At 42.6% G+C, this 15,116-nt stretch overlaps 1 protein-coding gene across 2 annotated transcripts in view; it reads right to left on the reverse strand.

Moving 5' to 3' along the window:
* The window catches only part of ST3GAL3 (ST3 beta-galactoside alpha-2,3-sialyltransferase 3), a 175,381-nt gene that overhangs the window by 98,152 nt on the left and 62,113 nt on the right, over nt 1-15,116 (reverse strand). The window contains exon 3 of one of the 2 annotated variants that reach the window (XM_070404941.1): nt 5,439-5,486. The exons of the other annotated variant lie outside the window; for it this stretch is intronic. Coding sequence (XP_070261042.1) covers nt 5,439-5,486 — 48 coding nt within the window. The remainder of the gene's footprint in view (nt 1-5,438; nt 5,487-15,116) is intronic. 2 annotated transcript variants of the gene reach the window in all.

Consider the following 15,116-nt stretch of genomic DNA (forward strand, 5'->3'; position numbering starts at 1 on the left):
AATGCAAAAAATGTACAAAGAATAAAGTGAAACTCTAATCTAAAGTTAATTGATACAAACATTTTGGTGAACATCTTCCCAAAAATCTCTTTCTAAAAATACATGTATAAAGGTGCATATATAATTTTACTTACATGTGGCCTCAATATACATGGTTTTTTCCTGTTTTGTTCACTCAACAATATCCTCTTCTGTGTCAATAAATATAAAATTGCATCATTTTCAATGGCCCCGTAGTATTCCACTACATGGATGTGCTATTATTTATGTAATCCTTTTTTATTCATTAAGCAATGGACATTATTTTTCTATTCTTCATTCAACAAATATTTACTGAGTATCTATTATGTACTAGTACTGTTTTAAGTACCAGGGACACCGCGATGAACAAGACAGGCAAGGTCCCTGGCCGAAGGAAGCCTACATCCTGGGAGGGAAGAATGACAGTACACAGTAAATAAACAGATAATTTAAAGGAAGGATGAGGGCTAAGAAGGAATAAAGAGCTCCCTTCTCAGAGAAGGTCTAGGTGTCAAGAAAGCAGACGACTTCAGATAAAGTGGTCTGGGAAGGCCTTCCTGCAGAGGTGACATTTGAACAGAAACCTGAGAGTCAGGCAAAGCAGGAGATCTGAGCATGCTAGGTAGAGGAAATAGTAACTACAAAGACCCCGAGGCAGGAAGAGACCCAGCATAGTCATGGAATAGCAGCAGTGCCAATGTGGTCTGAGGTCAGTAGGGGCTAACAGACTAACGCAGAGAGAAACTGAAGTAAGAGCCAGCAACGAGGGAGGGCCCTGTATGTCACCGTTTGGATTTATTTTAAGGGAACCATGGAGTCACTGGAGAGATTCCAGTGTGAACAAGATATGATTTGATTTACATTTTTAAAAGATCACTCTGGCTACAATGTGGAGAATGGACTGCTGGGAGGCAACAAATGGAACACAGAGAGACCAACCAGTTAGATGTTCACTTGTCTGAGGGAGAGATGATGGCAACTGGGACAGTGGTGCCAGAAGGAAGTGGCTGCACAAGGACACACCGTGAAGATTTTAAAAAGCAGAAAGGGGCGAGGAAGAGAACAACAAGAGATTCCTAGGTCATGGCTTAAGGAGTTGGGTCAATAAGCAAGAAAAAATGGGAAAGGAACAAGTATCAACATACAGATACTATCCAATTCATTAGATTTATACATAAGTATTCTGGTTTGGGGGGGATACTGTAAAATGTTGCTTTAATTTTTTATTTTTAGTTGTTCATTGCTAGTATACAGTAATACAATTAATTTTCTTGTGTTAGGGCTTTGTATCCTGTCATCTTGCTAAACTCAGTCATTAGTTCTAGGAGGTTGGTGGGTGTGTTTTTTTAGATTCCTTGCATTTTCTATGTAGACAATCATGTCACCTATGAGGAGGGTTAATGTTATTTCTTTCTTTCCAATAATGTATTCTTTTCATTTCTTTTGTACTAGTGAGGACTTTCAGCAGTGGCTCCTGACCTTAGGGGGAGGGCAGTTGTTTTTTTTTACCATTAAATATGATGTATGCTGTAGGCTTTTCGTAGATGCCCTACATCAGGTTGAGGAAGTTCCCTCCTAAGCTTGCTGAGAGTTTTTTGTGTTTTTTTTTTTAAAGTATGTTTGTCAGATGCTTTTTCTTCACCAATCGACATGACCATTTGTTTCTGTTCTGACAGTTAATAAGTTAGATTACATTGACTGTTTTTTTTAATGTTAAACCTTTCATTCCCAGGATAAACCCCACTTGGGCAACGAATTTGGGAAGTTTTTAGCCATTATTTCACCGAATATTTCTTCTGTACAGCACTCTTTCTTTTTGGGAGTCCAATGACACAGATGATAAACCCTCTGGTATTGTCCCACAAGTCCCCAAGGCTCTGCTCAACTTTTTAAATTTTGTTGTTGTTGTTGTTCAGATTGGTTATTTCTATTGCTCTATTTTCAAGTTCACTGATGCTTTCCCCTGTCATCTCCATGTTGCTGTTAAGTCTATTCAGTTGAATTTTAAAAATTTTGGTTATTGTATTTTTTCTTATATCTCTATTTGGTTCTTCTTTATTTTCTTTTTTCTTTTTTGGCTAACACTCTACCTTCCCATTCATCTCAACAGTATTTGCCCTTAGTTTTGGGAGCATTTTTATAACAGCTACTTTAAAGTCTTTTTCTGTTTATTCCAACATTTGTATCATTTCAGCACTGGCATCTCTTGATTGTCTTTCCCATGCAAGTTGAGATTTTCCTGGTTCTTCATATGATGATTAATTTTTCATAGTTTGAATATTATGGTATGCAACCTGAGGTCTTGTTAAAATCCGGTAGAGAATGTTATTTTTTGTTTTACCAGATAATCAACCAACCCGGTTGGATTTAGGTGGCAAGTTCTGAGCAGCCTTCTATGGGTTTTGGTTTCAATAGCAGTTCCATTTCACAACCTATTCAGGTGTATTTTCTGTTTGCACCACCAGCGTCCACTCTGAGACTCAGGCCGTGATCTATTCCTAAGTTCAGTTCTCGAAGTCTTTGTTAGGTTGGTTAGAATCAAACGCACTCTTTAGAATCACGTGCACAGCTCAGGGGTTGGCGTGAAAGTTCACCAACAACTTCATGGAGTCGCTTTCCTGATAACCTCCCTGTTTCCTCCTGTACTTTCCAATTCATTGGGCTTCCCCTTCCCAGTCCTCTGGCCAGAAAGCTGGGATTTTCGTTACCATATTCTGCCACCTATTTCCTGAATTATACCCAAATCTGGGGCCAAGCAGCAAGAAGCAACCAGAGAAAAAAGAGAGAAAAAAGCAACCAGATTTCATGCCACCCTCATAAGATGACAGCTCCTTTAATTAGAGAGAAAGGTTTCCCTCTCTGCTTTAGATGCTTGAAGGCCCCATGGCTGCCACTGGCACTTCCACCACCACCGTGGGACTGCCTGGGAACTAGGGCATGAGAGAACAGAGCAAAAAACAACCCTTGGGCCCAGCTGGTATGGTTCAATGGTTGAGCATATACCTATGAACCAGGAGGTCAGGGTTTGATCCTGGGTCAGGGCACAAGTCTGGGTTGCAGGCTTGATCCCCAGTGGGGGGCATGCAGGAGGCAGCTGATCAATGATTCTCTCTCATCATTAATGTTTCTCTCTCTCTCCTTCTCCTTTCCTCTCTGAAAGCAATAAAAAATATATATATTTTTTAAAAAAACAAAAAACCCCTGGGATTTCCCCCTCTGTTCGTGCGTTAGAACCCCTTTCTTGCCCCCCAGTCATAGCTAGAGGTCTTCTGGAATTCTCTCTGTGCCCTGGTGTCCACTGCTGGGTTTTGGGCTTTCTCAAGTCCATGACATGCACCACCTGCATCCCATGCGCAGAGATCCCATGACATGGGATCCAGAAGAAAAATGAGAAATTCACTGCCAGTGTCTTTTCCTTCAATTTATCTGCTACTATTTATATTTGAGAGTCCTCAAATAGCTGCTAAATGCTTTATGTCTAGGCCTTTAGCTGCATTCAATGACAGAGATAGATTCTTACATATGTATCTTGACCATATATCCTGGTGTGGACATAAGCATCATTCATTCTAGGGGAGAAACTGCCAGGTCATGGGGTATATTCAAATTTAGCTAGTCTTTTCCACAGTGGTTGTAACCAATTCATCCTCTGGCCAGTAGAAACTCAGTTTTCATTGTATCACATCGTTACCAACACTGGAACATCAAGCCTTTTAAGTTTTGCCATTTTGGTATATGTGTCGTAGTATCTCACTGTAATTCTAATTTGCATTCCCCTACATACTAACTCAATCAAACACCTTTTCATAGGTCTACTGGCCATGTGGATTCCTCTTTTGTGGAGTGCCTATTCGTTCTTTCACTTGTTTCTATACTGCATTGTTTCTTTATTCCTATTGATTTTTGTAGTTCTTTATTCTGGAAACAAGCCCTTGATTGGTTATTTGTGCTGTAAATACCTTTTTTCACTCTAGATTGCCTTTTCACTCTTAATAGATCTTTCAATTAACAGAATTTCTTAACTCTAATGTATTAAAATTGATTAATCTTTCCTATATGAATAAAACCACTATCTGCCCACTTTGTCTTAAAGTGACTTCTGTCTCAGCATTTTGACCGGAGATACCTCAAGCATATCAGGCATGAGACTGCAAGATGGCAAAGGAGAGCCTGGCCAGTGTTGCTCAGTGGTTGAGCATCGACCCATGAACCACGAGCTCACTGGTTCGAGTCCCAGTAGGGGATGTGCAGGAGGCAGCCAATTGACTATGTTTCTCTCTCATGGATGTTTCCATCTCTCTATCCCTCTCCCTTTCTCTTTCCTAAAATCAATATAAACATGTTAAAAAAAAAAAGATGGCAAAGGAGAGAGAATAGGTTCCAGAGCTGGACAGAGACCAGTCCAGATCACCTCTTTCAGCATTAGTTTCTTATCTATAACTAAAGCTATATTGTCTACCTTGCAAGATGTGTGTAAAGCATTCAGCACACTGTTGGCTTAAGAAGGTCCTCAGGAAACAGTGGTAGCTGTGACCATCTTCTCTGCCACAACTGCCTGAACCTCCTGGCTGCTTTGTGAAACATATACCTACTGCATTCAAGGATTAACTGTCTCAGTAGGCCAACAAATTCACCCTGTTATTTGCAAGCAGCACCCACCACCATCTTCAACTAAAAAACACAGGCTTAATGCAGAGATGCTTTTCTGACAAAGCAATGTCATTCCAGGGCTCCCACAGGGACACAACGGCAGCAAGCGGAAGAATCAAAGTAGCCTCTCTTTCACTCACTGCCGACAGCACAGTCGTGTGAAAGCCAAGCCCAAAGGAGCCTGGGTGACTCTGTGTAAAAGGGGCAGGTGTGCCAATCTGTGTGTGCTGCACCGTAGATACAGGGAAGAGTGGGAGTGTGCCGGCCTGCATGAGTTTTGGCACGAGTGCAAGTAAGGAAACGTGCATGACAGAGTGCACCTCCTGGAGGGTGTGCGTGGAAGTGTGCAGTGAGGTGTGTGTCCTCAGGAAGCTGCGATGCTCTCACCAGCCTGGCATTCTGCTGGAGGCCCTGATGGTTATCTACTCCAGCATACCCAGAGCTTGGCATCTCTCAGCGCCCTCTGCCCAACTCTCTGTGACAGAAATCATACCTTTGTATAGAAACCCGGACCACTCTGAGTGAGAGACAAGCATCTCCTACAAACTCTGCAGTGCACACTTTTAAAGCCACTAGCAAAGTCTTCTGGGTGTTGTATCCCACTCTGCTTCCCAGACCATGTCTCCCTAGAAAGGCTCCTGAGACTTCCCCACAATTCTGAGATATTCCACTGCCCACCCCCAGGCACCCCCCACCTCTTTAGGCTCCACTTCAAATGTGGTCAGTGTTGAGTGCTGAAAGGGTGGCAGAAGGGAAGGAACTGGTACCTGAGCCTAGAGTTTGTCCAGCGGAGTCAAAGGATAGAACCACTGAATCTGCAACACAAGAGGACAAGTTCATTTCTTTCTCCTTCTCACAGTTAGAAAGCAAGCTCCCACTGGCTCTGCCCAGACCCTCCCCAAGGGAAAATCAACTGGAACGGGATTCAGCTGCACAGACAGCCTCCACAGGTCCATGCCCACCCGACCACTGGGCCAGGAGGCCCTGCTGAGCCCCGCCCCGAGCCTTCTGCCACAGGGAGGAACATCTCAGGGCAGAGACAGGCCCCGAGTTCTTCAGAGGCATTTTCTGCCAGATTAGGGGGCAGATTTACTTCTTTTTCTTTCTCATAGTGAAAATAAAATTTCAAAAAGCAAAAGAAAACTTCCCTCCTGCATCTAGTTAGACACTAACATTTCCCTGTGAATTCTCCCTTTCTTTTCTTATCCTTACACCCAATTGTTTATTATTTATTTTCTCCAAAAGGCTTAACGTGGCCTATAGGAATTTATAGTACACAATGGAATTTAAAAAATGAAGTCAAAGAAAGGAAAAACATTAAGTAATTGGGAAATGTTAGTGCACAAAATGCATGCCATGAGGACCTATACAAACCCTATAGCTAGAATCAAGGAGGCCCGAGCTCCCAAACAGCCAAGGAGAACACGAACACTTACAAGATTCAGTGCCCACATTCATTCATTCACTGTTCAGAAAATATTTATTGGGCATCTATGATGTGCAAGATACTATACTTTGAGATGCAGCAGCAAGCAAAAAAAGCACAGTCTCTACCCTCATGGATCTACCTGTCATCAGTCTAGAAGAGAAAAAAAGTTACCAAACAACAAATCACTCAACTAAAAACTAATTAAGCAAAAAAGGAAAGAGTGCTGTGAAAGTTTCTGTCTGCAACCAGACCTAGTTTAGAAGGAGAATGGATGATGGTTAGAAAGAAGTGACACTTGAACTAACAGCTGAAGGAGGAGTAAGGGCTGAACCTAACAAGAATGGAACGGGGCACTGCAGGCTGAGAGAACGTCCCTTGTGGAGAACTGGAGCAAGATGAACAGGGTGCTTCAGAGCAACTGAACGACCAAACACAAAAGCAAATACTCTACAGTGACCAGAAAGAAGTTCCTCTCCTGGGTTTTAACTAAGGGAGATGAAACATGATGTCAAAGCCTGTGTCTTTTACAACATTCCTAGAATAATAAGTAATTGTGAATCTTGAATGGCTGTTTCTTATAGCATGAACCAATAGAAATGATGGCATAAAGCCAGTGTACAGTTCAATAAAAACAATTATAAGGGACACCAAGATAATTTAAGGCCCAGGATCACTCAGAGACTCCAGACTTAAAAGAGATCACACTCAAAAGGTTCACTACAAAAGAATGCCAGTTGAATGGATATAGGACCAGTGTCTATAGCCACGCCACACCCCAGCATTATTCTTCAGATCTCAATTAGTATGACATTTTCTCTGAGTGCACATGGACATATGACACGACAGTTACCATAACTGTAAATAACATTTATCCCCACTGCTGGACTACACGCCCCATTAAGACAGACACTGTATTTGCTTTTTTCACTGCTTCATTATCAGGGTAAGATCTAGCACTCAGTAACTACTGCCGAGTAACAATCCTACATAAGTGAATGGACCACATATCCTTCGGGCAATCTTTCACACCTTTTCCCCCCTCATAACCAAGCGTTTACGAACAAGTGGGTGGCAGAGAACTAGAGGGTATGATTTTTATAAGAATCCAGAGGCAGATATTCTGTATTGCTAGTTAAGGGCAGATCCATATGCTCTGAAACCCACATCTTTTTACAAAACTGTAGAAGCACAATTAGGACACTTAGCTGAATAGATAGGTGACCATCATATGAGAGACAATCAACCTCTAACTCTTACAAATTCTACTTCTTTATCACCGTTTCTCACATCTGTCTCCTCTTAATGCTCTTGTTGTTTCAGAAAAGAAGCCCTGACTCTCCCCCAACCATCGCTCTCTCGGAGTTTTATTGAAGTGTAATTTACATACTCTAACATTCACTCATTTTAAGTGTACAATTCACTGATTTTTAGAAAGTTTACAGAGCTGTGCAACCATCACCACATGAAGATTGAGAACATTTCCTTCACTCTAAGAAGCTCCCTGTGCCCATTTACGGCCACGCCTTGCTCCCCCACCTCTAGCTTCAAGCAACCACTAATTTTCTTACCGGCTCTATAGATTTGTTTCTAGACATCTGCCTATTTTTTGCTGGGACTGTTCTGATAGCCTCCTAACCACACACCTACCTTCAACTTAGCCCACTTCCATCGTCCTTTATACTGATGCATGATTTTTCTAAAAGGTATACCTGACTGCGTCTTTGCTTTTGATTAAAATGCTTCGGTGGTTCCCCATAGCCTATACAAAAAGTCTAAGCTCTAACATTCAAGTTCTTCACTATCTTGCCTCATTTGCTACCTCTAATATACCTCATGTTCTAGATATGCCAAACTACTTCCATTTCTCCAAAGAGATGTGTACCTCATATTTTCTACATGGAACATACTGTTCTGTTTGCATACAAAAACACCACCACCCCATATTTCCAATATGACCCAACTCAACCATCCCTCATCTGGAAGCCTCCTCTGATCAATTCTGCGCATTCTCTTCTCTAGGCCATCACTGAGCTGCTATTATGGCATTGTTATATTGTGTCATAATCCTTGTTTACTTCTCTTTTTTCTCTCATTAAACTGCAAGTTCCCTGAGGACAAGCATTGTCTGTTCATTTTGAGGCTTTGATGCCTAGCTCAGTGACTAACACACAGAAAGTAGTCAATATGTCTATTAAACAAAGGAGTAAACTAGTAAATGCCCTTGCTTTCTTTCAAAGGTGATATCATCTGAGTGATATTTCACAGGTTGGGGGGAAATCCATGATGTATATAAATTCTCATTCAATTCAAGTCAACCTTGAACTGGCCTCATCCTAGGAAGGAACAAACATTCCCACAAATCAGTGCGGGGGGATACGAAAAGTGCCCAAGAAACTTTCTGGGTGAGAGATCACATTCACCAGAAGATTAGGAAAGGCTTTCTGAGGAGCTCACTGCCCAGATTAACAACAATAAAAACAGCATCTCAAATTTTTATTGCACTTGACAAGTATTTTTCCAATGGTATTTTATCCACTTTGTGCTCACGAGCAGTCATGAAATAACGTCTTAAACTTTTCCATCTAAACATAAAGAAAAAAGGCTAAAAGTTAACTAACAGACTAAAACTTACCTAAGACTAAAAGAAAAAAGACAATGTTAACAATGTTAACAAATATTAAGAATTATAGGTGGTATTTATTCTCTGTATTCTTGAAAATTCTCTACAGTAAACATGCATTACTTATATCATCAGGGAAGAAAGTTAAGAAGAGAACTCTAATCCAGCTCTAGGTTTTTAACCTCTAATCTCTGGCATCATGCAGAAGGATGGAAGGTTTCGTCCACCTTCGCTGTGCAGCTCTTCTGCTTAGTTCCTGAGGCATCCTTGTTTCATGCCACTTAAATATACCTCAGCCACATCAATTCCTAAATATCCTGAGCCTTTCAAAAATTCTTCCCTCCTTCCCACAAATATTATCAAGCACCTATTATGTGCCGGCATGCCTCATTTTATTGTGCTATTTATTGATTTAAGAGAGAGAGAAAAAGAGAGAGTGAGAGAGAGAGAAACATCAATGTGAGAGAGAAACATTGGTCAGTTGTTACACTCCCGACTGGGGATGGAACCCACAAGCTAGGTATGCACCCTGACCTGGAATCGAATCCACCTTTTGGTGTATGGGATGATGCTCTAATTAGCTAAACCGCTCGGCAAGGGCTATTGTGTTTTTCTACAAATTGAAGGCAAGTCCCTCCATCAGCAAAAAGATTACAACTTGCTTTATTGTGATGTTCTTTATTACAGTGGTTTGGAACCAAACCTGCCATATCTTCGAGGTATGCCTGCACTAGAGATAGGGAGCCAAGTAAGAGACAGTTTTTGCCTTCCAGCCAAGGAAGACAGACGAGTTAATATCCACTTAAAAAAAAGTGTGACATGGGAATGCAAACACCAAACAGGTAAAAAGTCAGAGTTCTCACAGATATCATTCCCAGTGGCAGTGGGTTGTGTCTTTAAACTGCAGAAGATGCAAATAAGAGAGCAGAAATTTCTGAAGGAAGTTAGTGACATATTCATGTTTTGTGTAAGTTTTGGTGTCACTTTGAGCATTAAAGCCACAGACTTGAGAATTCGTTTGGCCGATTATTATTTGTGTTTATTCTAAAGGATGTAAGATCACTTTAGTTATAAACCACTTTGACAACAAAAGAGAGAATTCTGTATTCAACAAGGTGAGGTTTGTTTTGTAAGAAACAGAGCAAGAATAATCAGACTTCTCGGGCTAACGAATATGTCGTTTTCACTCAAGCAGCCCCGGCTCCAGCTGTTCCTGGCTCACAGGCCAGAGGTGGCCATGTGGTGTGCTGTACAGGTGACCAAACAGAATTCCAGACCAAAGTCCAACAGAGCATTGCTGCACATGACTTTGTCCAATGAGGAAACCTAGCATTTACTGGAAATCTTTTATTATGGTCAGATGTTTCCTGAGTCTGGTTTCTGAAGTGGATAAAAGGAACATAAAGAAAGTATGAAGAATGGGGCTCAGTCTTTCCAGTCACTGGAGAGGCTTGCAAAGCTCCAATTATGCAGTGAACAAGCTACATTTTCAGATCCCACCTGTCACGGTATACATTCAACACGTATATTCTGCTAGCTACCATGTGTATGTCTTAGAGATGCAAGCATTTTCAAAAAATCCCCTTAAGTAGCCAACAGGTAAAATAAAAGCATTCTATAGTTAACAACACTGTATTGTACACTTGAAATCTGTTAAGAGAGCAGATCTTAAATGTTCTTGCCACACGTATACACACACACACACACACACACACACACACACACACACACACAAAGGTAACGATGTAAGGTGATGGATGTGCTAACCTTATTGTGGTAATGTAATCATTTTATTATATACTAGTAGCCCATCACGTGATATCACGCGCAGTAGGCCGCCCGCCACTTCCGCAGGAGCCGGCGGGAACCGCAGCATGCCACCAGGAGCCGCACTGCTTCCACGGGAGGTGGAAGCGAGCCATCGGCGCCCATGGGAGCCGGGAGGGAGCCGTGCCGCTTCCACAGGAGCCAGGAGGGAGCTGCACTGCCTTCACAGGAGGCGGGCCCGCCGTCTCCTCTCCAGGCCTCTGCTCAGCCACGGAGGCTGCGGGCCGGTCCCCCTGTCCCTGTCCATGTCCTCTCCGGCTCCGGGGGACCAGCCCGAGCCAGGGCACTGCAGCTCACTGGCCCTCGTCTCTGTCTCCATCTCTGCTCCAGGCCTCACCTGCGCGCGCGCAATCTCTTCCTGTGTGGTCGTTACCCGTTACGGCATCCTGGCCTAATCTGCATATTTTATATATATATAATCATCACATTGTACACCTTAAACTTACACAATGTTATTTGTCAATTATATCACAATAAAGCTGGAGAGAAAAGCTAAGTATAATATATAGGGATGGAAGTAATGAAAAAGATATTTATCTATTCATTAATTTAACATATTTATTAAGCAACTACTGTACTTCACACTAGACTCAGGGATACAATCGTAAGCAAGAACAAGAATGTTCCTATTCTCAAGAAATTTATAATTTGGTCAGGGAGGTTAAAAAAACACACAAATAAATGAAAGGACAGAACAGGACTGATAGCTGTGTTCTTAACCCCTCTTCCAAGAAAAAGCCGCAGAATGTATCAGTTACTCAGCCTGCCCTTATCTCGGCCAATGGGAAAGTGGGGAAAACTAGCCCAAGGCCAAGAGTATGCTAGCCACCCCCCTGTCTTTGTGTAACCAGACCCTAGCTGCACCCTGCCCTTGCGTCACTAGCCCCCTGGCCCTCACTCAACCAACCGGAATTGACCAAATCAGTGGTCAGAGTGTGCCCCCAACCCCAAGCCCTATAAATTCTTTGTTCTCTTGGAACTCGGGGCTCTCTCTTGCATCCAGTAATGGAGGCAGGGGGGACCAAGTCCCGTGCTTGAATAAAAGACCCTTTGCTTTTGCATCGGAAAAGGCTCCCTGGTGGTGGATTATTGGGGACCCCGAACTCTGGGCATAACATAAACAGCATGAGTGGTGTAGCTCAGCAGTTGAGTAATTGAGCCAGGAACCAAGAGAGGCCACCGGTTCGGTTCCTGGTCAGGCCATCTGCCCAGGTTGCGGGCTTGATCCCCTGTGGGGGTGTGTGCAGGAAGCAGCTGATCGATGTTTCTCTTTCATCAATGTTTCTATCTCTCTATCCCTCTCCCCTCCTCTATCTCTAAAAAAATCAATAAAATAAGCAAGTAAACATATAAATGAATAAAGTAATTTCTGACAGTGATAAGTATGAAGACTACTCAACAATGTAATAGTGGCCGAGGGTAGAAATACAGGCAATACTAGATAGGGTGTTTCGGTAAGGATTCTCTGAGGAAGTGACATACGGGCTGAGACCTGAAGACAGGAGCCAGCCAAGAAAAGATCAAGGGTAAAAGAATTCTATGCAGAAGGAAAAGTAAGTTGTGGTGCATTTAAGGAACAGAGAGACGACCAGTGTGGCTGGAACACAGAGTGTGGGAAACACAAGAAGAGTGGGAAATAAGATCAGAGAAGCAAACAGGAACCAGATCCATCGGAGGCCGTGTGGAGGAGGCCATAGAAAGATGTCTGCATTGTATCTCAATAGCAGTGAAAAACTTCTGCTTAACACCAGGGGAGTAACATAATCTGATTTATATTTTTCAATATAAACTTTGATTGCTGTGTGAGAACTAAATGGACTATCCTGGCAACAGTTTATTAGTAGCCATATGGCTACCTTTGCCTTATTTTACTTTCTCCATTGCTTAGATCCTGAGAGAAACTAACCTCTCATTTAAGCCCCTCAATTTCTTCCCTAACCCCAATCTCAAACAAACAAAACCTGAGTAATGAGATTCCTGAAGATACACAGAGAGAAAAAAAAAAGAGAGGACAGAGAAATTCTAAAAAGCCTTAATTGATGGGAATGTGGCATAAAGAACAAAATCAGTGAAGTAATAAAAAAGATAGAGAAAGCCAGGGGTGGTGAGAACTGGTTACCAAAAGGTATATCCAAAGTGGCAAAGGTGGAAGAAGCTGATGGGTGAAAAGATGTCCCAGAATTTTTCACTAGAAAGGCATTTGTAACTTTAGTGGGAACAATTCTCTGCCATGATCAGACTTGGGGATGCAGCTATGAATGAGTTAAGTGGAGGCTACTGATATAGTAGACTTTTTTTCAAGAAGTTTTTCCTTAGATTTATCTCATTAATTTAACTTACCAAACATACATGGAGTTCTTACTAAGCTCAATAGACTGTATGACAAGATTAAGCATGGTCCCTGACATGAATTTATGAACTATTAAGAGGGTAATACAGAGAGAGAAGTAACAAGCCTTTAACGTTGCTATAGGAGTTCAGATGCAAGAGAAAGAATTTTCGCTGGGAGAACCTGGGAAGACAAGGAGGAGAGAGTATGTGAGCGGGGATGGGATGACCTGGTAGGACAGGCTGTGCTGGGAGGGTGGGAACATCGAAAGAAAGGCACTGAAGCATGGAAAGTGAGAGCTGTGTGGGTTCGGGAAGGTAGAATCATACCTAATGAATACATCACCACTTTCAGAAGGTAAAAATGGTTCCCTGACTAAAAGGGAATTAGTCAATACAATCTGTTTAGATTTTCAAAAAAGGCTCTGACACATCAAAGACTATTTTTAAAAAGTGAGTCACCATTACACTGAGAAAGAAACTGCTCTGTCATTCAGGAGACAAAAGGCACTTGGCTGAGGATCAGGGGCATGACAACCGCTGGGACATCATACCCACAGGGAGACCAACAAGTCTGGGAGTAGCTGCAATCCTACTAGCCACTGCCTTCTAGGGGGTGGGGCAATGCAGGAAGGGTGGCAATGCTTACAAATACCTGTGCGTGCAACAGAAGCAGCCGGAATAACAAATGGAAGTAGGCATGTGCTGAAACTGAAAGCAAGGGTGAGCTTGGGAACTTTCGGGGCATGGGGAAGTTTTAGTACTGATGCCCTAGAACCTTGGTCGGCAAACTGCGGCTCGAGAGCCACATGCGGCTCTTTGGCCCCTCGAGTGTGGCTCTTCCTAAGCCTTAGGAGTACCCTAATTAAGTTAACAACAATGTACCTACCTATATAGTTTAAGTTTAAAAAATTTGTCTCTCAAAAGAAATTTCAATCGTTGTACTGTTGATATTTGGCTCTGTTGACTAATGAGTTTGCCGACCACTGCCCTAGAAATAAGAAAGGGATGAATTTTTCACTGGAACCATAGCTTGCTGAACCCAGATTTAGGTCACTCACACACACACACACACACACACACACCTCTAATCTTTTCTAAAACCCTTAAATGACAGATACGATTGTTTGTTTGTTGTAGAGTCAAAGTACACAAGAACAAACAAAACAGGAGAGGAGACATCAGCAACAAAAATTTGGAAGCTGGAAAGCAAACAAGTAGAACTGATTCAGCAAACCCATGAAAGCTGAATCCTATGCTCGCAGTGGGAAAAGCAACCTATAATACACTACAGAGTTCCATGAAGACTCAACTGCTGGCAGCACCAGCTGGGGAGCACGGGACTTGGTTGGGATGTCTGTAAGGAGGATTCTCCGAAAGGTCAGGGGCCTCTGGGGGGACCGTGCTGAACCAAGCAGTGCTGGTTCACTAGGAGCCTGAGCCTGGCAGCCCTCCTGGAAATGGCCTTGGGTTGGAATACTGGAACTGAGCGCTTTGAGATGGCACTGTGAGGAGCCAAAGGGACGCCGGAGGGCAAAGAACAGCACCACAAAAGTCAGTGCACCATGTCTGTCGGGAGTCCCTGCCCAAGTTCTTGCACAGCGATCAGTTTGCTTAGGGATGGGCTAACACCACTCAGCTCAAAAAGGATGCTTTCACTGGAAAACCAGCATGATGTCCTTTACCCATGCCTTACTCTGGGACTCTGAGGAAGCAGGAAATACTGCAGGACCACCTTTGCTTCCGTGTCTGCTGAGTCAAGATTGACCGAATTGCAAGAGGCTTCTTGGAATGCTTAACTTTTTTTTCATGGTAGTAACTAGGGATAGGAATTTCAAAGCAAGGGAAGGAGTCTTAGTGCTAGAACACACGAGACTTTGAGGCGGACCTTAGAAATACTAAAACAACCGCCTCCCCCCCCCCAAAAAAATAAACAAGACTTAGGGGCTTCTAAATACATCTTGTTGGAGGCAGGATGTCAGGGAGTTGGATTTTAATGGAGAGTCACGTTGTCAAGCATATTATGCCCAACCTGAAATTATGAAGGCAAATAAGCACTAAGAAATGGAAATAAAGAAGTAAAATCCAAGGTGACTTCTCTTGATTCCTTGTGTCAGCTGATAGGCCAATAACTGGCTAATCATCAAGCAGTTCTTCATTTGTTAATGACTTTACTACTCGACTGTGAATTCCTTAGGAGCAGAGACTGAGTTTTATTTCTCCCTGTATCCCTACAATTAG

This window comes from Myotis yumanensis, unplaced genomic scaffold, assembly GCF_028538775.1.
Source record: "Myotis yumanensis isolate MYYU_CA2020_CCGP unplaced genomic scaffold, mMyoYum1.0.hap1 SCAF_2, whole genome shotgun sequence".
NCBI lineage: Eukaryota > Metazoa > Chordata > Mammalia > Chiroptera > Vespertilionidae > Myotis > Myotis yumanensis.